Here is a 24,289-nt window from a genome sequence, read left to right as displayed (position 1 = left end):
GGGCCAGAGGAGGAGAGACAGGCCTCTAGGCTGAATGGAGGTCGTGGGTGTGGGGGTTGTCTCTCAAGAAATAGCAGAGGAGGAATGATAAAGGAGGAAATTATCCACCAGGAAAGCAGCTCCATCATGCTGGGAGGAAATAGCATTTTTGTAGAAACATAGGGCGAGGAAGTAGGGAGAGGGCCCTGAGAGAGGAGAGTTGGGATGAGGCGAGCGGTTCGGCAGGAGGTAATGACAATGATATCCAAATTACAGCTCCTGTGTCTTTTACTTCCCTTGACCCTCGTCACTCCCCCCCCCCCGCCCACACACACACACACACACCCCTTACTGGAAAGAGATGTTCACCTCCATATCACTGCCATACCACCCAGAAGAGGTATGCACACTCACAAGTTCTATTTATCTTCTTTCCTTCACCCTTCATCTCACTTACTCCCTCTCACCTACCCACACTCTACTGCAAGGTCATCAAAACCCCCCTCCCTTGTTCCTGAAGCAATGGGTCCTCAAGCTTATCTTGCTCAAACAGCTCCTGATACTACTGGCCACTTCTCCCTTTCTAATTGTTTCTGGCCTTGCCTTTGATGTCAGCCCATCTTGTGGTTTCTCCCTATCTCTCTGGTCTCTATCATGCCCCATTCACTCTCATGCTTTAACTGTTGGTGCTCCTTGGGGCTTCCATCAAACGCCTTCTTTCCTCCCTCTGAATGCTCATCCAACGTCATGTCGTCCACTTTAGCGGCCATCTGCATGTTGTGGTTTCCATTTCTAGATCCCCAGCCCAGTTCTCTCTTCTGAACTCCAAGCCTCCTAGATATGTTTACTTGGCTGTCCTATGGATGTCTCTTTCCAACAGGGAAAAGCCAAATGCATCACCATCTGCCAAACCTGCTTCTTCTCCCGCCCGCCCTATTTCTGTGAATGGCATCACTATCCATCCAGTCACTTACGCCAAAACCATTTGTCTTCTTCTGCCCAACCCCAGCGTGATTTTCTCTCCTTCCCTTCTCTGTCCACATCCAGTTCATCACCAAGTCCTGTGGATTCTCTACCTTTTTGATGCCTTTTGAATCCACCCCATTTTCTTCATCTCCACTGCCACCATTCAAGTTGAGACCACCAATGTCACCTGCCCCACTTACTGCCTAGCTCCATGACTCCCCCCCGCACCTTATCTTCTCTCCCTATCATCTTATCTTCCACCAGTCCTGTTTCACACTGCAACTGGAGTGATCTTCTTAAAGTGCAAAATGGATGCTGTGTCTTCCCTGCTTGTATTTCCCCTTCCCTCTGGAGCAAAAGTAAGCCCTTAGCATGGTTTTAAAAGCCTTTAATTATCTGGTGCCTACTTATCTCTCTAATTCCTAGCTACTCTGAAACATGCACACACACGTGCACACACACACCATAGTCTATATATTTGGCCAGCAGGCTGAACCACTTCTAGCTGTCAATGCCATGATCTGCTTTGCCTCTCATCCTGTCAGGCCCTACCTTGGTCTGTGAGTCATACTCCATGAGCCCATTTGTCCAAAAAGGCACTCCTTGCTTTTGGCTACTGTAGTAGATGTCTAGGTGATAGAACATCTCTTTGACTAGGCTTAATGTGCCATTGTACCAGAAGTTAGTTATGCTTCCTTTAGTCTTTGGAGGCTGTAAGCCTTGATGGTAGATTCTAGTCCCCTGGGACTACTCTTGAAGGAGCCCTGGACAGGACTGCTCAAGGCCAGAGGTAACTGGCCAAGGCATGGGAAATGCCTACCCCCACTCAGCCTTCCCAAGATTGGGAAATTCTGCCATGGACACTCCTCCTATACATCAACTGCCTCTTTATTTGTTGTATCCCTTGACAGAATGCAAGGTTTGAGTCAGGGAACAATGTCTGTCTTTCACTTACCCACTCTATATTAAGCATCTGTATATCCTGGGATACAACATTGGGGGCCATTCCTGTTGTACTGTCTGTGCCTGCCAAGGGATGAGCTGTGGCTGAACTCAGCCTGGACTCCCCTCACCCTGTGCTCTGGCGTGGGGGCTCTGCCTCCCAGAGCAAGCATCTTCCTCACACAAAGGTGCTATCTGATTGCCAAGCCATTGCCAAGCCAGATTGAAACGGGTGCCTTTTTCTAATTCACAAAAGGTACTCAATAGGCTAGTGGTGATCCAGGCATCAGAGAACAAGATATGTGAGGCTCTTGCTCTCACAGCACTGTCTTAACAAAGAAATACATAAGCACTCAATAAAAATAATTCAGATGGTGAAAAGACCGCAAGGAATGAGAGACTATCTGAAAGACAGCATTAGATAAGATGGTCCAGGAAGACATCGCTGAAGAGCCAGAACATTTAAGCTGAGATCCAGATGATAATGAGGCCAACCATGGGGAAATCAGAAGGAAGAGACAGTGTGAGATCTTTAAGACTGCAATGATCTTGATGGACTCAAGGATCGAAAGAAAGGCCAGAGTGGCTGAGGTATAGTGAGCAAGAGGGGACCACCAGGGAGAGGTGGCCAGGGGCCAGATCATACAGAACTTTGTAAGCCTACTTGCCTTGTTCACTGAGGTGTCCCCACGGCCTGGCTCATTGTATGTGTTCACTAAATACCTGTTGAATGAAAGAATCTCATCATGCCTCTGTATACAGAATAAGTGCCCAGAACAGAAGCTCCGTGTGGCCCCAGTGCCCTCTAGTGACCACAGACTCCAGCCCAAGGCGCTTCGTAGCTTCATCGTCTTCAGAAAAATCTCAGCTTAATCGTGTCCTTGGGGCCCAGCCAAGTTTCTGGAATTTGTCTTACTAACTTATTACTTTCTGTTAGTTTCTGGAATTTGTCTTACTAATTATTCTCTGCAAGGAGGACTAAATCAGCTACAAAAATCCCTGACGTATGACCCACTGTGAGATGCACCCAGGCCTCCATTCTCTACCCAAGCAGCAGTTTTAAAAGAGGATACAAGGCTGCCTGATTTCTCAGGGGGACGCAGGGAACCTGTATAGATGGCAGGCATTAGAACACATTTTTGTATTCCCTAGCCAGTGTGACAACAAGAAATCTCTGTAGCAGCCTTCACATCTCAATGTGTTGTAGCAGTTAGGACGATCTCTAGGTCATTGTGCAGCCCAGGGATGGCACCATTTGGCTGGAATGCCTGACGAGCCACAGGCTGCACACTCTGGCTTGCACATAACTTCTGAAGACCCGAGCTTGGGCATAGGGTGTGTGTCAAGGGCGTATTGCAGCAAGTGCACAAACGTGACATAGTACTCCTCCTGTCATTGTTCAGTTTCATTTGAATCCCACCCATTCTGGGCCCATTAAGCTAATCACCCAACAGATTTGCAACTGTGATCTCATTGCGAGGCCATCCCATGTCTGATTGAAAAACCCGTTTTCCACCCAACTTCCCTGGGAAAAAAAAAAAGTCACCGACTGCAGCCCATTTGCAAATGTGTGCATTAATAAATCAAAAGTGACAGCAGAGACCTGGCCCTTCTGGGACAGGGGATGGCAGAAGGAGGGGCCGATCCTTTCACCCCCCCCCCCCCCGTCTCCAAATGACCCCCCCCCAACCCCCCCGCCAAGCTGCAATAATTTATGCAGCTTTGGTTGAGGTATCCTTAAGGATGGGTCATCTCCAGCTTTCTTGGTAGATCATTCTCTAAATTGGTGAATCTTTCACTGCTCACATTTTCCAAAGGCCCCGCATGTGTTTCTCTGTTGATCTAGTCATATACCACTGAGCCGACCGAAGGAATCTGGCTCTCCTTGATGGTTACAGGTATTTCCTCTTTAGTTGTCACTTACTCGAGTGTAGCACCTGGCGTTCTCTAATTTTTCTTCATTAATCAGTCCCCAGATTCCTTTACACTTGCTCCTCAGGTGATTCCATCAAGTGAATGCATTTCTGGAGCTGAAAATGCCTGGAAGAGTAGAGCCTTCCAGCCAGCGCCACCAACATGAATGGGATTAGCGCGTTTCTACCTTACTCCGTGGCCATATGTTTCCACAGGTTCATGCCCAGGATCATTCTGTGCTTCTGTTTGCTTCCCTGCCAATACATATTTAGGCTTATCTCTGTGTTTTCTAATTGAGTCTTGAATGCACAAAATGAAAACCTATGTTGACAATAGCTAGTGTTGGTGAAGGTGTGGGGACACAGGCATTTTTCCATACACTGTTGAGAGTTCCACCTTCTGAAGCCCATTTTAACAGCTTTTTTTTTTAAGTTTTTTTTTTTTTTAACGTTTATTTATTTTTGAGAGAGAAAGACAGAGCATGAGTGGGGAAGGGGCGGAGAGAGAGAGGGAGCCACAGAATCTGAAACCGGCTCCAGGTCCTGAGCTGTCAGCAGAGAGCCCGACGCGGGGCTCAAACTCGGAAACGGCGAGATCATGACCTGAGCTGAAGTCGGTGGCTTAACCGACTGAGCCACCCAGGCGCCCCCCATTTTAACAGCTTTTCAGACAAAACATATGCAGATCCTTCAGCCAGCATTTAACATATGTATCATTGCAGCTTTGTTTATAGAAACAGAAAATTGAAAATAGCCTAAATAGTCATCAGTTGGAAACTGTTACATTAATGAATTAAATGCATTTGGGTATGCTCATGGAACGGAAGACCAAGCCACAGTTCAAAAAATTAGGACCTTACAGATCTCTGTGTGCTGACATGGGAAAATGCCTAAGGAATGTCATTAAGGTCAAAAGCAAATTGCAGAACAGTAGATAGGATAAGAGACCATTTTTATAAATTTTTATTCTAGCCACTTACAGGACAAAATCTAGGCAGAGTCACATCAATGGATTAAGGGTACTTTTTCTGAGTAAGAGGCTTTCTAAGGCACACATTTTTTATTTGTTGGACCTTTTCTGTTTTTTCACAAGTGTGTATTCGTTTTAAGTTTAGTAGAAACAGTAGTGATCTTAAATTATTTTTGTGATGCTCTTGGTCTAGAGAGGTGTCTTTTTATGACAAGGGCTCTCTATTGCCCCTGTTGTCCTCGCCCTGGGTCTCAGACATAGTAGACCTTTCCACGTGCCGACACTGGGATTCTTCCTCCTTCCCCCAAAGCTCAGAATGGCGGTGCTACTCTTCAAAGCTTTAGTTACTTGAGGACATAAGTTTTCTTGATCACTTCCAAGTTTTAACGTGCACCTCCAGGCCCCTTTAACCAGCTTTGCTTTGCTTTGCTTTGCTTTTTGTTTACTATGTTTGGATTCTCTATAGATGATTTCCTTTGAGTGGTCTTGTTACCTATTTTTGTAAGATTTTGATCATTTTCTAAGCATCTATATCTTTTTTCTCTCCCTCTGCCCTGCCCCTTCTTTAATGAGAGGAGATACCTGTTTCCTGGCCTGCTTAGAATTGCTCATTAATCTTTATTTCACACAATTTTTGAAAGAGGGCCAAGGGGATTGGGCACAGCCTTTTGCTACAGAAGCTCTTGTCTTGTTTCTTTTGCCCTCACTCTTTGCTCTTCCTGGACTAAAACTGTGCATGCTACCTGTGTAATTGTAAGAATTTTATTAAGAATTATATTAAGAATTGGGTCTTTTTACTTATACTTTGTGTTCAGGGTGGTGATTTATTTAGACAGCATGTTAAAAAAGAGAAATCACCAGGGTGCGCCTGGCTGGCTCAGTCGGTGAAGCATGCAACTCTTGATCTCAGGGTTATGAGTTCAAGCCCCATGTTGGGTATAGAGATTACTTAAAAATAAAACCTTAAAAAGAAGAGAGAAACCATTAAGCACTCCCATGAATTTATTTCTTATTAATTTAAATTTTTATACAAGCAACATGAACAGAAAATTAGAAAATGCAGGTGAGCAAATGAAGAGAAAAACAGAAATTGCCTAAATTTTCACTCTCAGGTATAGCGACTATTTAATAATTGGTTCTATAGCCTTATAGATAACTTCTATGTAGACAAATCTTTTCTAAAAATGGGATTAAATTTAATAAATTATTTTATAACCTGATTTAATACTTCACGTAGCATAAATATTTGTCTACGTCATTAAGGAAAGAAAATAATAGCAAGCATAGAATTTACTCCATGCCAGGTGCTAGATTAAGTGTTTCATACCTATTAGCCTCACAACATGCTATATGTTGGGTAGCATGATTACTCCCATTTTATAGATAAAACAGCTGAGGCACAGAGAGATGAGGTAAATTGCCTAAGGTCATATAGCTATAATAAATGACAGAACTAGGTCTGGAACCTAGACTACCTCTAGCTGCAGAGGCCGTGCTCTGGACCACAAAGCTCTGACCCACACTGTTATTTTCCATGGCTATGTTATATGATAATTTACCTAACCACTTCCTTCTTTCTGGGCTTTTGGATCCACTGTTGTACACAAAACAGCAATGAAAACCCCGTTCATATATTCATCTTTGTATGTGTGCTCATTTACTTCCCCAGGCTAAATCCCCATGGATAGAATTGCTGGGTCCAGGAGTTGGGATACCTATTAGTCAGTATTTTAAGCAATATATTTCCTACGTCTCTTTGACCCTTATAAATTCATTGTTCTTTTCCAAAAGCATACACCTGTCTTTTGTGTTTTTTTTTTCAACGGTTTTTTTTTTTTTTAATTTTTTAATTTTTGGGACAGAGAGAGACAGAGCATGAACGGGGGAGGGGCAGAGAGAGAGGGAGACACAGAATCGGAAACAGGCTCCAGGCTCCGAGCCATCAGCCCAGAGCCTGACGTGGGGCTCGAACTCACGGACCGCGAGATCGTGACCTGGCTGAAGTCGGACGCTTAACCGACTGCGCCACCCAGGCGCCCCTACACCTGTCTTTTGGATTCAGCGATAGTTTATTTTTTTTTACCTTAAACATGAAGCTTCTTCTCTTCTACTTCCTCTCCCTTCCTTCTGCATCATGCCCATGTCTCGAAAATGTTTCACAAAGTAATACACTTTCCCAAAGCCTTAGGCTTTATGTTGTCAGTACTTCCAGGACCTTCCACCTCCTGCACTGTAACTCTTCGATGGGGTCAGGTACACAGATGAAATACTGCCCGCCCTTTGGCTTGATGTCAGTCCTTCATATGGCTATTTTTTTTCCTTTTCCCTGCTTTATTACGTCTTTCCAGATTCACAAGAATTGAAGTAGCACACCTGATGCATGGCATGTTTTTTTTCTGGACTCAATACATGCAAATGAGGGTGGGCTGCCTGGCAAGGATGACTGATGTGTTCGAAGCCTGGAAGACAGAGTTTCCTGCTCTCATCCCACCTTGGCCTCCACTCCTTGTATGACCTTGAGAAAGCCACTTAATCATTCTGCGTTTCATTTTCCTCATCTGGCAAATGAGGAGAGTGAACTAAATGACCTAGAAAACCTATTCCCGGTTTGAAAAAAAAAAAAAAAAGTGTCAGGCTATCCCAGAGTAAAGTAGAGCTTTGAGAAATATTGTTTGAAACTGGGGAGAATGTGCAAGTTGGTGGAGCAGCGTTGGAGGCCACTAAAGATTTGTTTCAACGTATTAAAAATATTTTGTGCCTTGTCTCTTAACCAAGGTTTCCTAACAGTGTGCTTTAGTGGTTTCTGAAACATGTCTCTAAGACCAAGGTAATTATAGTTGTTCCACTGAAGCATGACAAATGGCCTCTCACTTTGAATTCTTTAATGGGAAAGAAAAACCTTCCATGACAACAGCACTGGAACTTAATTACAGGCTCCAGATCCAGGGGCAAGACTAGAGATGGCCATGGCTGGGGTCAAGGGACAGAAGACAGCCTGGGAAGAACCGGGATAGGGCAGTGTAACAATGACAACATCAGTGGACCTACATCAAGAACTTGCTATTTGCCAGGCGCTGTCCCAAGAACTCGAGATGGGGGGGGGGGGGGTCTCATTCAGTTCCCACAGTGACCCTAAGAGATAGGTTATGAGGTAGGCACTTTGACTTCTCTTTTACAGCGATGAGTATTGGGAGGCTTAAAGAATTGAAGTAACCCGATTCAAGTTATTCAGCCAGTCGTTGTGGGAGGTAAAATCTGAACCTTGAGGCTTCTCGTACGTCACACAGGCTTTTTGCATATGTGTTACATGCCAGGCACCCTTCTCAGGCCTGGAGATGCACCAGTGAATGAAGTTCCTGCTTATATGGAGTTGGGCTATTCATGGGATGAGCCCAGTATTAACAAGCCAACAAATCGATAAATAATTTCAGGGGGCAATAAATGCGATGAAGGAGAGTGCCGAGAGCTAGGGGTAGGTTACTTTACACAAGATTGTCAGGGGAGGCCCCCAGGAGGTGACCTGTGAGCCAAGCCCTACATAATGGAGGAAGTCAGCCATGCAAAGATGTATCGGAAAGTGTTTTATGTGGACCATCCACAAGCGCAGTGGCTGGGGGCTCGGAAGAGCATGGCTTGCTCTAGGAACAGAGAGAAAGTTAGTCTTTCTGGGGGAGCGTAGAAGGGCAAAATGTCCGCAGAGATGTCAAAGAGGTGGACAGGCACCAGATGACCCAAGACCTTGAAGGCCACAGCAAGAGGTTTGTATCTCTTATTCCAAATGCAGAAGGAAGACACTGCAGAATGTCCAGCAGGGGCGTATTGTGATCTCCAGTCTCTGTAGGGGGCCTTCTTCACTTCTCCATAATACCGCTAACGCGAACAACTGGCAAGGGGTAGATTGTTTCTGTAGCAGGCAGGGCAGCCTCAGCGAAAGTTATCAAGTTGGGAGTCAGTGTTTCAGATGAAACAAAATTCTGGGTTTTTCACGAAACAGCCAGATTGTGATGGACAGGGAGGGATCCTTGAGTCTAAGCTTTTGACTTCAGTCAAGAAGACCGTAGGAGACCCAAGGAGAGCATCTGAGCTATCCTTAAAACCTGCGTAAAGGAGATTCCTTCTCTTTGGGGACCTTCCCTTAATAGGCAAAGACTGGCACTCTAGGCACTGAACATTCTTGACCACTTCTTGGTCTGGGGATTGTGCTCTCGCCTCAGAGAACAAATCTCATCCAGAAGAGTAAGACGTCAGAGCTTCGTTGTAGATGACATCTCGGAGATTTACATGTCTATGCGATCTGGTCACTCTGGTGATCTAGTGGTGAGGATTCAACGCTCTTTATGCAATCTCGTGTGTGTGTGTGTGTGTGTGTGTGTGTGTGTATCTTTGAAAAATATTTTTGAAAATGCCCTCAACATTTTAACGTACAGGACCTGGCTTTTCTGGTGAGGTGGCATTGTATGGATGTTTCTGTTTTATTGTAAACTCAGCAACTTGATTTATTTTATTTGGGTGCTTTTTATAAACAAATACCCCTTACAATTTAATTCATGGAAACTTAATTAAATTTAATTAATTTAATACAATTTAATTCATTAAAATTGGTTTCTGTCATATATAGAGTGAAATTAGTGGCTTGTTTGGGTTAAAAGCTCACTATTCTAAGATATTGTTCTACTTTGGCAAAACTATTAAGAATGTCACTTTTATCGGCAAACTAAGTTTGAATAAGAACACAAACCGTTATTAATGCACTGTATTTGTGTGTGCACTTATGTGGCTGATTATTCATAGATAGGTTCCTGGCAATGTGGGCCTAAGGATACAGATTTATGTGAATGAAAACTACATTCAGAGGCATTTAGTTGCCTCTGTGATCAGGTGGGCCCCAGAGAGCAAGACATTAATTGTGAAAGAATTTAATTTAAGCTACACAACTGTAATTAAGTAGGATTTGGGGAAGTTCACCACTCTTGAGTTAGTTTTTATATAAATAGCGTATTTGTTTCTCAGGAAAAATTCTCAAACTATCTCCACGCATGAGGTTAGAGAATTTCTGGTCCTTGGCATGAAACTCGTTTGTGACAGTAGCATAAGGACAAGGGCAGTGGGAGGATGGCTGTGTGATACCTTGGGGGTGCAGGATGACAAGAACACTTTCCTCGTAAAAGGTGCCGAATTCGAGGACTCTTAATGTTCCCTCCAGCTCAGTGTTCTGTGATTTGAGGGAAAGGATTCTCCCCTCTGGCTGCTTAAGTTACCAATGTTTTACCAAGGCCTTAGCTACATGCTCAGGAAGGCTGTAATAACTCCATCACAATTATAAATTCAGCTGTCAGCACTGGGATTGTTGAATCGACTGAACAAGCAGATTTTTCTCCCATTGTCTGTTTTCTAGATTGATGAATAACAATTTCATCCTCTCCATTTTATTGTAACTCTTTCACGCTGACACTTCTGATTGCTGAGAGGTGTTCTAGAAATTTCCTAAGTCACACACTGGAATAAATTCAAGGAGATAATGCGATTCCAATTGAATCATCAGTGTCTCTGCTGTCAGACCCAGTCATTTTAGGAGTTCAGTTGGTTGAGTTGCACAACTTCCCAGATTTAATATTACATACTTGCCCCTTTACGTCTTGCCCTCAAGTCTTAATAAATGGGCTAAAGGTCTGATGGGAAACTGTGAGATAAATTATATGTTTATTATGCCAAGTTAAGTAAATACTCTTTGAAAGGATTACTGGAGGGTACAATCAAGTTAATTGCTTTAAAAATCTTTTTTGATTTACTGGGCTCTATGAAAATGGTTAAGCAATTGATTTCTGTCATGGTAAGTGATCTAAAGAGAGTGCTGTTGGGTCCACAAGGGTTGCCATGTACATTTCCTCCCTCATGGCTGGAACTGTCCCATAAATGAGCAGAGAGGGCCCCCTGGGACCAGAATGCAAGTACTGCTGACAGACTGTTGTTCCTCCGAAGGAGACACATGTTGACAGTTTGACGTTCAGGCTGACAGATTGATTTTTTTTCCCTTTTTTATTCTAGATGCTGAAGAATACCAGCCTCCAATATGGAAATCGTACTGTGAGTATTTGAAATGAGAATCTCTTCAGATGTCTTCAGTAGGCCTGCCTTTTGAACAATTCTTGCCTTTGATTTAATGAACACAAGCCGTCCCGCATTACAGCACTGAAAACCCAAATCTTGCTTTTTCCGCTAAGGAAGAAGTCATGGTGAACTGCACAGCCCTCTCCCGTGGCCAGGACCCTCAAGAGCAGGCTGCCTGTGACCTACTTCAGAAATGCTTAGAAAAAAAGAGATATACATTCTGACTCCCCACCTTTTGGGTTGGGGCTTTCCTTTCCTTTTTTTTTTTTTTTCCACATTTTTTTTTAAGGTTTATTCATTTCTCAGAGACAGAGCGTGAGTTGGGGAGAGGCAGAGAGAGAGAGAGAGACAGCATCTGAAACAGGCTTCAGGCTCTGAGCTGTCAGCACAGATCCCGATGCGGGGCTTGACCTCATGGACCACAAGATCATGACCTGAGCCGAAGTCGGACGCCCAACCGACTGAGCCCCTTTCCTTTCCCTTTTTGCAGACTTGCTCAGCAAGGATGAATGTGTTGACTTCCATGAAGTACATTCTTCGCTGATCATCCTATAGTTGTAGTATCATATGACATTTACCGCAAAGAATATTAACAGATGGCAAAGAACTGTTTGGGCACTACAGGTGATGCCTTTGAAACAGAGGTCATATCTGGTCATCAGTCAACAGTTCAGTTCCCTTCATGAAGGCAGGCAGTTGTCATCACATCGAGTTCATTTTCTCTTATTTTCTCTTTCCTTAGTATCATCTGCCTAAGTGATTCTCCAGCAAGCGAGGGGAGGCATGTGCTCGGTTGGAAACCCACCGTGCCGACAGCCCGGGGACACATGTCCTTGTTCGGGCTCTGATTCTGCACAGCAATCATAAGAATAATTATTATCGTCGTTATTGATGCCACCGTTGTTTCTACCACCTGTGAGAGCTGCCCTGTGCTGGCCACTGTGCCAGCTGTGTGCCTGAACTCTCACATTCTCACCACAGCCCTAAGCGATGGCTGCCATTATTATCCTGTTTCACATGCAAGGAAACCACAGCTCAGGGAGGTTCAGTAACTTAGCATATGTTCTCCATCTCTGAGCACATCGGACTGGCATTCAGGGTGGAACCCAGAAGCAAGTCTCACCCCAGCCTGCAAGTTTTCACGATTGTTTTCCTTCCACTCAAAATGTTCTACCTAAGTATACATGCACACACGCATATATGCACGTGCCTGTATCTCTCTCTCTCTGTTACAGAAGCAATACACAGCTGCGTAAGAGACAAACATTACAAAATACACAAGGTTGAGCGTGAATTTTTTCCTAATTGACAAGCCAGCCCCACCCCGGATTCCGTGTCTCTTTCCTGCTTCCCAGGAGCTGACCTCGGTCAGTTTTGGAAACCATATCCTTCCAAGTGTTCAAAATACACACGGCTAACGTTAAGACATTTTTGCTGTTGTTCCCTTTTGAGAAAAATGGCGCTTATGCTGTACTTGGTGTCCTTCAGCTTGCTTGTTTCACTTCACAAATACCTTGTTTTTATCTTTCCATGTCAGCATATATAGAGGCACCTCATTCTTTATTACATGAGTCTGTTCTTCCATCTGTGAAATAAAGGGGCTGTGCCGGGTCTCCAAGGGCCCTTCCAGTCTAATGTTCTGCACTCTGATCTTCTATTTTAAAAGGCAGCACTAATGACTTAGTAATTGGATGTTTTTGTTTGTTTGTTTCCTAATGGAGTGTGAAGAACTCTGACAGTAAATCAACAAAATATCTGTAGTGAGAGGCGCTGGGTGTTCCATGACTTACTGTGCTTTGCACACCGCTTTGCACACAGCCTTGCATACATTAACTAGCCGATAAATATTTGTTGAGCGAATGTCACCGCAGAGAGCTTTACGGGAGCAAAAAGATGGCATTGGCTCAGATTCATTTCGCCTTTTGCTAAGAGGCCTTGGGCCACCCAATATATCTCTTAAAAGTGCTTCTGAGTCCTAAGGAAGGTGGAAAACACGTTGCTAATGATATGTTTACACTATCAATTTCACCCTAGTGTGTCGGTTTTGAGTCTGGTTTGGGGGTCTCACCAAAGTCGTGCTTTTTTTTTTTTTTTCATTTGCTCTGAAATCATACAACTTTCGACACAGAAGGGATAGCTGAGGCCATTTAATACAAACCTAATGGCATATATGAAATTGCTCTTTATTACGCCCAACCGATAGTCATCCCGGCTCTATTTGAGGGCCTCTAGTGATGTGTAACTCTAAAACTGAGGGGAGTAATGCCACCAGATGTGCCGTCGACATCATCAGAACCACACTGCCTGAATCTATCCAGAGCATCACCGAGCAAGAACTCTTTTGGCTGTCCTGGACCCATAAATTATTTGAGTTTGGGTGCTGGGCCACTCCTAAGCTCACCGACCGTATTATCCCCAAGCTCATGCTACTCTATCTTATTCCCAAGACTACTATCCACTCATACGGTCTTTCAGCAAACATGCAGGCAAGACCTTTTGCGTGTCAGAGAACAAGGTTTAGGAATCAACAATGACTACCTTGTGACCCCTACTTTTCTCCAATGTGTGGTCTTGTAAGGGAGAAGATATAAAGCGATTAACTTAAAATGCAAATGGCTTCAGTCATAGTATCCTCCTCTTGCACGGCCTGAGATTAGAGAAGACTGTATAGGAGGGGTTAAATTTGTATATGAGTCTTCAAGGATGAATTGGAAAAGGAATCTTAGGGCCTTGCAGGGCTTCACGAGATCCTTTTTAAAATCCACATATGCCAGGGGCGGCCGGATGACTCCGTTGGTTAAGTGTCTGGGTCTTGATCTCTGTTCAGATCTTGATCTCAGGGTCATGAGTTCAAGCCCTGCATTGAACTCCATGCTGGGCCTGGAGTCTACTTAAAAAAAATTCAAATATGCTAAACCTGTAGCATTTTCCTGATCTGAAAGTCCAAAAAATTTCAGAGCATGAAATTTGCTTGGTTTTAAATAACCTGTTGTTAAATCCATTTTGAACCTGAGGAACCACCGAGGCCTTTTCTGTGAAATGTTCACAAACAGCCCTTTGAAAGATAATTTTAGGTATTGATGTCAAGCTCATTAGCATAGCATTTATGGAATGCACATTTTCCCATCACACACACTTTTTTTTTTTTAACTCTAGTGACTTTTGGTACTTTTAAATTGCTCCTCTATTTACTGAAGGCAGTACATTTTTGCCATGTTATAAGACGTGGTTCTAAAAATGTGATTTTTAATTGGTGTAGAAGTATATAGGTATGTCTTATCTTTTATTGATGATTATGGGACATTAATTTTGACTTATTTGGTATCAGATTCTTATCATGAGGCATTAGTCCCCCTTATGACATTATGCCTAAAAGAAAATTAGCTTACCTGATAATAACACACTTTAAAAAGTGATTTCTAAGTTTCTTTTTTAAATGTTTATTTATTTTTGAGAAGGAGAGAGACAGCACGCAAGCAGGGGAGGGGCAGAGGGAGAGGGAGACACAGAATCTGAAACAGGCTCCAGGCTCTGAGCTGTCAGCCCAGAGCCCAATGCGGGGCTCGAACTCACAAACCACGAGATCATGACCTGAGCCGAAGTCAGATGCTCAACCGACTGAGCCACCCAGGTGCCCTGATTTCTAAGTTTTAATGCTAATTGCGATGCTCTTGGATGGAGGTAACAGAATATTCCACTCCATCACATTCAATGACTTAAGCAAAAGGTCCAGGGACTTATTCCAGCAGCTCAAGCGACATATGCAGTTGTGTATCTCTTCGTTTCTTGGCTCTGCTTTTCAGGTTGGGCATCACTATTAGGAGGCTCTCCCTTGTGATCCCAGATAGCTACCAACAGCATCAGGACTACCTCCCTTATTCAAGAGCAGCAGGCAGACAGTTTACTTTCCGGATACCTTTAGCAAAGACTTAGGACCGAGTCTCAGCCCTGACCGACCTGCGTTACCCATTCTCAACTCCATCATTACGGTCAAAGAGTTGAATATGCTGCTGACCTGAACCAGTCAGTGACCAACCCTCTGTAATCCACATAACTAGAAAATTTGGAGGACTGTTAGAATGGAGAAGATGGAAATGGATGTGGGGAAGGCAACCACAAATGTCTGGCTTAGAAATTTAGAGGAATAGGAACCTTAGAAATCAGCTCCCTCCATATTTTATTTAAAGTAGATTGTGCATTCATTCATGTATCACTCATTCAGCCAATACATATTAAGTCTTTGCATTAAGCCAAACACTGTGCTTCGAGTTGTGAGGCCAGCAGAATCGATCAGCCTGGGTCTTGAGTCAGAACCGTGATGTCACATGATTTTCCTTAACTACCTGAATTCTCCGCTCCCCTCCCTTTCTCGGAACCTAATGCTACCACTTAACTGGGCTTGTCTTGGGACAAGAATAATCTTGTCCCAAAGTATCATGTATCTGCAGCTAGTCCTTGATATTCACGATCAGACCCCAAAACAAAGCATTGACGAAGTCATCAAGAAAGCGTTGGTTTCCATTTTCGTAAAAAAAAAAAAAAAAAAAAAGCTATCTTTAAGTGCACTTAAAAAAATAACAATGAAGCCATGTTCTAAACTTTAAGCCGGAGCCACATGAACTGTATGCCCTAAGCAGACAAGTTCACAAGTCCATCTCCCTGAGTATACTCTGAGAGACTTTCTTTTCTAAGAGGCCAAGTGCCAATTAGACAGCAGATTCCGGTGCCGACAGCTCTCCCAGGAGACCCTCCTGGGCGGTAGGTCGAGCAGTCACAGCTTGTGCCTGTTTTCCTAAAGGGGAGTTGAGAACCTCAAAACCCTGACCCCCTGACCCCCTGCATCGAAATTGCCTGGGGAGAATATTTAGAATAACAGATCCTCAGCCCTAACCCCCAGATTTCTGAATCAGAAGAGTTGGTGGGGGAAATCTGCAATTTATCATACCCCGTCGTTTTTTTCTTTTTCACACTTACACCTGAGACCCTTTCATCATGAGGCTACATAGCCTCATCCCCGGGTCTCTCACTGTGCCATTAGACAAGAAAAGAGCTCAGTCCACATTAAGTCTGGACATTCTGCCAGTGAGGCAGGTTGGAGGTGAGGTTAAGCCAAGACGACCTCTAAAACACCTGCTGTTTTCTCACTCGCACCCATGAGTTTTTCCCATGAAGAATGGGAAGGACATGGGCGGTGAGCAGGGTGGCCCTGGCTCAATGTCACAAGCAAATGGCTGGCTTGGCCTCCTGGGTCTTCATGCCCTCTCAATAAAGAAGAAGCTGTTAAGAGGCCATTCCTGCAGGGTCTGTAAGGAGCCAATGGGTGTGGACAGGGCTTCAGTGTCACCCAGGCCACAGGCCTTCCCGTGGCATCCCCAACAAGTGGGGTGATTACTGTTAGAGAATGAGCCCACTTTTCTTATTGAAGAAAAAGTAAAATATTCTTTCAGTGAGTCCTGGATTTCTCGATGTGCTTCACGTTGCTTGGGAAGCAAGGACTCCTCTTCTCCACCTCCATGGACCCCAGTGGCCATGCCCCCTGCCGAACAGCTGGTTCCAGTGCAAAGAATTCTCTGAGGTCCTGTAGAGTGCCCAGGGCCGGGGAGTGCCTAGAACATATTTGGAACATTGCTATAGCAGCAAGTTCCATCGTATCACCTCCTAGCCCACAGAACCACCCAAGAAGTGACATACGTTATTGTATTTTGCTTGTGAAATGTGTTTGTTGAACAACAACAAAAAAGATCCAAGAAGTGACACTTTCAGATGATGTGACATGTTCCAGTTTGTACTAAATATGCCTCAGAGATTTTTTTCTTCACGGATGGTTGTTTGGTTGTAGCTAACCTTGAAAACGCGTGCCTGAAACCCCTGCTCGAAGCTAAGATAGGATTTAGGGCCCATTTTTTTATAGGGCTACCTTTGCTGTTGGTCGTCATCTCATTATCTTTATAGAGACACATTATCCAGATGGGAAACAGGCTTCTGTGCCTATTTGCCAACTTTTGTTGCTTGGAACAGCACCGAACAGATCGGTTCCTGAGACCTGCTCACTGAGAAACAGCGATCTGTCAGTGATGTGTGCTGCCCGGGGACCAGGAAAAAGACCCGGTGTTCCTGGCTTGAGGGTTTTGCAGGGACTCCCTCAAAGTCGCCCCTGGCTCAGACTGCTCCTGGTTTTGAGATTGGTGAACTATCACATTGTTCTTTACTAAACCTCAAAGGGTCCTTAGAGGGCACAGCGACCGACTTTACCCTGTCTGGAATGTTCCTTCACCTGTATCCTCTGTGAGTGTTAATGGTGTCTCAATCTCTCATGGTTTCAAGGTCCTTCCCTCCATTCAGTGTATCATTAAGCGCTGTCAGTTCTCCTCTGCAATCCATTTACCTTCTTGTCTGACTTTCCACCATAGGGTTGTCTTAATGCACATTTTCACCATCTCCTTTACGTGGGACTAAAATACTGTTCTCTCCGGATTCCCTGCCTCCAAGGCAACCTCCTCTGATCCTCCTTTCAGTGAGGCAAAGGGCAGTGGCCCCACTCATGGCTGGGTATTAGAGTCTCCAAAGAGCTTTTGTAAAAGAAAAATGGGCGCCTGGGTGGCTCAGTCGGTTAAGCATCCGACTTCAGCTCAGGTCACGATCTCGCGGTCTGCGAGATCGAGCCCCGCGTAGGGCTCTGGGCTGATGACTCAGAGCCTGGAGCCTGCTTCCGATTCTGTGTTTCCCTGTGTCTCTGCCCCTCCCCCGTTCATGCTGTGTCTCTCTCTGTCTCAAAAATAAACGTTAAAAAAAATTTTTTTTTAAATAAAGAAAAAAAAGAAAAACAAACTGGGGGGGCTTTTCCCCAGAATGTCAGTGAGCATTGCCAGTGCTCAGGCCCTCTCCACCTCCTGCTTTAGGGAACTACTGGCGAGGCTGAAAAATCCCAAACCTTGGGATCTGGAAATCGGGCTTTAAATCTCAATGTCGTCATATTCTCTGTGTGACCTGGGGCTTCTTCAAAGCTTGGCATCTCCACTACTTTCTCAGTAAGGGTACTAGTTACCTTGGAAGTTTGTTGGGAAGATTAAATGGGAAGATGTAGATAAGGTGTCTGGCACATAGTAGGTGTCCCTAATTTGGCAACTTGTATCTTCTGGATAGTCTTATCCTTATTATGCTGAAACAGACCAGATCATGTCCTCTCCCTGCTCAAAAAATGTAGCCGTCACCCCGCTTTCAGACAGAAGAACATCCATGCTCCTTAGCGTGACCTTTAAGATTTAGCTTTATGTGGGGGCGCCTGGGTGGCTCAGTTAAGCGTCCAACTTCGGCTCAGGTCATGATCTCGCGGTACATGAGTTTGAACCCCACGTCGGGCTCTGTGCTGACAGCTTGGAGCCTGGAGCCTGCTTCGGATTCTGTGTCTCCTCCTCTCTCTACCCCTCCACTGCTCACACCCTGTCTCTCTCTCTCTCAAAAATAAACATTTAAAAAAAAATTTTTTTTAAAGATGGAGTTTAAATCTTTAAAACTCAAGAGAAGGGAGAGAGGGTGCCATTTGGGTACCTTGGGAAAGAGCAAGCCAGGTGGAAAGTATAGCAAGTGCAAAGGCCCTGAGGCATAGAAAAACAAGCAGGGCTCTGGACTCAAAAGGATAGCCCGATGCCCCAGGGCAAATATTTAACTGTCCTGTGCTTGTTCCCTCATCTTAAAAATAAGAATGATAATAATGCAGCATTCTTTTTTCTGATTTCTCCTGAAGATTCAATAAAATATTGTCCCTGGCACATGATAGGCACTCGATATGCTGGTTCCCTTCCCTTCTCCCTTTCTCTCCATTTATCGTAAAAGCCTCCATATAATGGTGACTGTGGTATATGGCCTATAGCAGATGTTCAAATATTTGCTGATATGAATTACAAAGGCACACTTAGCAACAAATGCTCCTGTCTTACAACATGTATACTTCCTTTGTCACCTCCAAACGAGGCATTAAAAATGGTGGGCAGCCAGCCGTACTGCCACGTAGAACTGTTGGCTTCAAGAGGCATTGGCAATGAGAAGAGAGGAGGGGGCAGGCTTCTCTGGATGGAGCTTCTGCAATTCCCCTTGGGTCTATCACTCCGTGATTTTAGGAACTGGCCCTTTTGGGTCCCGTTACACTCATTAATAGCAGCACTGTTGGAAACCAGGTAGTAGGTATTGGGGGTGATTCAAGAGGTATAAAGGATTCCACGCAGCCTCTCCCATGATTTAAGGAGAGCATGGGCATTACTGGGATGGTCAGTGGAACGTCCACAATTATTTGTGTATCTTTGGCCAATTCTTCCTCGTGTTTTCTCTTTGACGAGAGGCCTTCTCTGTCTCTATCTGCCATACATGGGTACAGTTGTCCTTAAGTGACACAGGCATTGTCATTAGCCTGGGCAACTCAGCTTGGCAACGTGGCACGTTAAAACGTCTATACGAGGGTTAGATAGTTCCTTCTTTGTGCAAAAGCTGGGCAGTCTACACTTAATTAGGTAAGAAAATAACCACGCTGAGCTGCAGGCATTGAGAAGCCATAATTACAGAATACATCCCATCATCTCCATCGCGGTTTCCATATGACCATCTGCACCTCCGTTAAAATTTCTTTTTTTATTTTTAGACCTAAGAATAGATCAGCCATTTTTGCTTATCTTACTACATTTTCTAGAAATAGTTTACGTGACTGAATTGTAACTTTTCATACATTTATATGGTCTAAAATTAATTCTTCCTTTTGCAAGATTCTCAGCTTGGCTTTCAAAGAGGTAGAGCTCACAGGTACCTGCAGAGGGTAGTTTCCTTCTTTTTTCTTTTGTCTTTTTTGTTAACGTTTGTTTATTTTAGAGAGAGAGAGAGAGAGAGCAAGAGAGAGCGCACAAGTTGGGGAAGGGCAGAGAGGGAGAGGGAGAGAAGGAGATGGAGGGAGGGAGGGAGGGAGAGAGAGAGAGAGAGAGAGAGAGAGAGAGAGAATATCCCAGTCTGAGCTGTCGGTGCAGAGGACGATGCAGGACTTGATCTAATGAGCCACGACATCATGACCCGAGTCGAAATCAAGGGTCTAATACTTAACTAACTGAGCCACCCAGGCACCTGGGATAGTTTCCTTCCAAGAAAAATAACCGGACTAGCTGAACAGCAGAAAATCACTCATTGTAATCAGAAAAATCATGGATAATAGGCTGATAAATTTTATTTTTATATACAAACCTGCTTTCCTCCACACCCAAGCCTGAAAGGCTGTCTTTGAAGCAAGATATAAGAGGGTTACTATTTCTTAAGGTATTGAGGGACCCAAGAACGAGAAATGACAATGGGTGGGAATTAGTCATGTAGATGAGAATCCCTGGTGATGGGTGGGCCAAGAATGGCACTCATGAAAAGAGAAAGGACTTGGGGTTTTACCCACTCACAGAATCAGTGGTGTCTTTGTACATATCTGTGACATTTCAGAGAATAACACTCCTCTGCTAATGCCAGTCCTTCCCCGATGTTTCAGGAGACATCATGGAAAATCAGGAATCCTATTATGTGATCTTACTGCTTAGATACTCAAAAGTAGAATTCCATTCTTAAAATAGAAGAATTTTACTCCTACCTTCCAAGAAAGCCATAAAATGAACAATGCCAGTAACAATTATGAAACTAAATTGGCCTTGTAAAAGAGTAAAAAAATCAATTTTGCCAGTTTACATCCATGGTAACTCATTTCCATATAAATGATCTGATTTTATTCAGTCTAAAAATGTGCCTGTATCCTTTTTGTTTTATTTTTTGTTTGAAATATTTGCAGTTCTTGAGATATACTTAGGTGGAACTATTTGAAGACATTTTGGTATGTGTTGTAGTTTTCTAATTGTAATTATCTTTTTATTTTTTTTGGCAGTATATCAGTTACAGCAAGAGGCCCCTCGTCCCAAGAGGATCATTTGTCCTGGGGAGGTCAGTACTCAGCTATTTCCAACACACCTTGTTAAAAATGATGAATTGTCAGCACTATGTTGACATAGGAGGGCTTTCCGGTTTTCTGGGAGTTGATTTACATTACTGTTTGTTAAAGCGTCACCAAATTTAACACCTAAGTAATCTATATTTTGAAATCGGGTGTTCTTTGAAAAATATTCACAAACTAATTTGAAATCAGAGGTCTTGTGTTTTTAACCATTGCAGAGGCAAATTAAGCCTCCATTTTTAAAACCCCCAAGACGTGTGTTTTGGTGTTTTCCTTGCTGTTTTGATTCTTTTATCATTTTTTTTTATTATGGAATGCTTCCAACAGAGAAAACACAGAGAATAATAAATATCTAGGTCCCCTCAACACTCATATTTAACAAACCTTTATGCTCTGTCACATTTACTTGATGTTAAAAAAAAGTCCCTACAAGAAAAGTGACTGTTTTTATTCTTGGAGATAAGCTTAAAAATGTATCAACTCATAAAAATGCTCACAGCCCAGAGAACTATCGCCAGGCCTCCTTCACTTCTCTTATCGTCTGGGATGCCAGCAAGATTGAAAGGCAGGGCGAAGGTTCTATTTCCTAGTTTGATGCTGGCACCAGTTTCTGTAATAGTCAAACTAATACCCTTCACCCAAAGGTCCGTGGGTCTTTGCTTATTTTTGATAGTATGACTTAGATTAAATATACAGTAGCAGATGTCACTTAAAGTGTCCCATCTGCCTTATCGGGAGGAAAAGGCTCCCATTCCAACACCCTTGAGATTCATCCTTGAACATCAGTGCTTTCTGGCTACAAGACTGACGGGATCTGGTTTTGAACCTGTCTCAAAGACTTCGGTCCATAGATATCCACACCCAGAGCTGACTTATCACTAGTTAATAAATGTTTCTACATGAAATTTTACTTCTGTTGGATACTGAAATTCATCAACTGATTGTGTCCTGTCACCGACCCTGATGACTTTTGTCCTTTTGTTGTTCAACAATAAAGGAGAATAAGGAATAAGAAAGGAATAGGGTAAGTACAAAATGTTTAATGAGATGCTTGGAATAGAGTGTCTGGGGAGACAAGTAAGACACAAACTATTAAAAATTCCTCCAATCCTACTTTGCATTTAGTATTTCTCCAGCAGAAAAATCATAGCCCGTGCAGGGAGCTAGAGGGATTCAGACGTCTCCATGAAAAGAATGCTTTGTAAAATTAGAACACAACTAAAGACTTTTCCTAGGGGTATCGAGAAGAAGTCTCTAGGCAAAGTTGCGTACCAGAACTTAAAATCTAACGAGATTGTAAATGCTCATTTGTTCATTTATTCAACAGATATATATGGAAAGCCCACTGTGTTCTGACTTTGATCTAGGTGTTGGGACAGCAAAGAACTTGGCTATTGATACTTGGCATGTCATATCAGAAGAGAACAAAATCATGATGTGTGTAATTAAAGATCTACTATTTTGCCTCTGCATATGTACGCACGTGTGTGGGTGCATCTGTGGGTGCACGTGTGAGAGGGAGCGCACTTCTTTGCTTCTCAAAATCTTTGGAGCCGTGTCATTTGTCCTCTAAGCCAGGTGGAACGTTAGCAGTGGAGATGGGTAGATTCAGATTAGCTTCACAGCTCTTCCTAGGATTCAGCTGAAACTCTTCAGACGTCCAGCGGGGTCTGAAGGATCCACAAATCTCTTTAATGTTGCACTTGCGTCAGGAGGCAATGCCACAGACCTCTTGGCAAAGCAGAGCTGTGTGCCACAAGCCATCACCGTGTGCTGTCACTCAAGAACATAGCGCATGCGTGGCTTTTTTTTTTTTTTTTTTTTTTTTTGTCCTCTCGTCTGTCTTTTGAACCAACTTTTCACCTCCCGACATTTGTCAGTTTAATTCATTAATAACTTACCTGGTTGATGCTGGACTCATAGCTTGCTTGCCTCTAGAAATTCCACATCCCATTTCTACCACGAAACCTCGCCTGAAATGGATATTCATCAGCTCCATTTCCTCGGCAGGCAGCATGGGGCCCGTGCAGCCAGCCAGGTGTCCGGCGGTAAAGGGTCGCGTGTTGCTGGCGGAGCAGGTGCTGCTTGGAGGGACAGTGCCAACTGGAGCGGCTTCAGCTCCCTTGGTCCTCCGGTGCGACAGGAGCTGCAGATCGTTCCTGCCCACGTTGCTTGGCGTCCTGGGACGTGGCCTCCTTCAGGTGAAGGCACGGCCTCTTCGATGCTGTGAAGCCGCTGCCTCTGCTACAGGCAGTGTGTGAGCAAATGTCTCTTTGGCCCGTGCCGCACCTGCATGCTCAGGGGATGTGCCTAATGAAGTCAGAAAGCCTTCAGTTAGAGTATGCTGCCAGAGAGACTGACGCTTTATTAGCACATTTACCTAACGCCGTAAGGGCTATTTCTTTTGAACCATGAGTTACGATTTTTTTGTCTTTGCCATCTCACCCCTTAGCCAGCTATTAAGAGGCCACGTTTTCCTTCTATATACAGTCTAGCCGCCCTCCTTCTTAGTCTTCAGCCTGTCTGCTCCCAGCCACCATGTCCCCGGCAAGCCTGCACCGCTGTGTTGCTCCAGCGTACCCCATTTCTTTTGTCTCTCTGATGGCTGGTATCCTTCCGGGCCAGGAGCTCCTCTCAGGTTAGGCTCGTCCCGCTGAATACGATGAGGACTCGCGTGAGAGCACCGGCGGGGTCTGTAGTCACACAGATACAGAACACTGTTGCTCAAGGGTAAAGACACAGGCCAGCGTGACTTGAACGCTTGCTGGCCGTCAACAGATACCAGCCCCCTAACAGACTTTGCTGGGGACCTCGATGAGTCGAGGGGACCACGGGATTCAGCAGGCAAAATCCAGGGAGCCTTGCGAATGCAGGCAGAGGAGCCCAGCTACAGAGTCAGCTGGCCTTGCTTTGGATTCGTGCTGTGCCACTTCCTGACTACTTAACTAGAGTCACGCACTTACTTCCTCAGGGAGATGAAGGTCTACTCTACTCCAAGGGCCAATATCTACTTGGCAGGGTGCTATAAACGGGATATATGTGGTAAGTGTCTAGAATAGGGCTTGGCACAAAATAAGTACTCAGTGTTCCCGATTCAAGGCAGATTCAGAAACCTGTGAAGAAGAGGTTTGGACACGGTCATTAGGGACAGAGTCGGAGCGATGACCGTGTTCTCTGCATGGGAGAGTCCAAAAGACAGGGATCAAGAACAAAGCAAGATGCCTGGATCAGGAATTCAAAACCACCAGGAGAAAAGATACTGAGGATGAGGAACAGAGGGTGTAAGCAGCGAGGGAAATGACGGTTCCCTGCTTTCTCGAGATTCATCGCTGTGAATTCGTATTTATCGAGTAGCCACCGCACTTGGCCCTCTACTAACATTTCCTAAGTGTTCCTTGCCAGGAGATTCAAAACATCTTCTTGTATGCAAAATTCTCTCGCCCTTTCCCT

At 44.2% G+C, this 24,289-nt stretch overlaps 1 protein-coding gene across 2 annotated transcripts in view; it reads left to right on the top strand.

Moving 5' to 3' along the window:
• CHN2 (chimerin 2) overlaps positions 1–24,289 on the top strand; it is a 298,758-nt gene that overhangs the window by 140,297 nt on the left and 134,172 nt on the right. For both annotated transcript variants that reach the window (XM_058724728.1, XM_058724727.1), the window contains exons 2-3: positions 10,816–10,854; positions 20,774–20,829. In XM_058724728.1, the coding sequence (XP_058580711.1) occupies positions 10,816–10,854; positions 20,774–20,829 (95 nt within the window). The remainder of the gene's footprint in view (positions 1–10,815; positions 10,855–20,773; positions 20,830–24,289) is intronic.

The sequence above is a fragment of the Neofelis nebulosa genome, chromosome 4, assembly GCF_028018385.1.
Source record: "Neofelis nebulosa isolate mNeoNeb1 chromosome 4, mNeoNeb1.pri, whole genome shotgun sequence".
NCBI lineage: Eukaryota > Metazoa > Chordata > Mammalia > Carnivora > Felidae > Neofelis > Neofelis nebulosa.
Note: the sequence above shows the minus strand (reverse complement) of the source record. Positions and strands in the feature narration are given on the sequence as shown.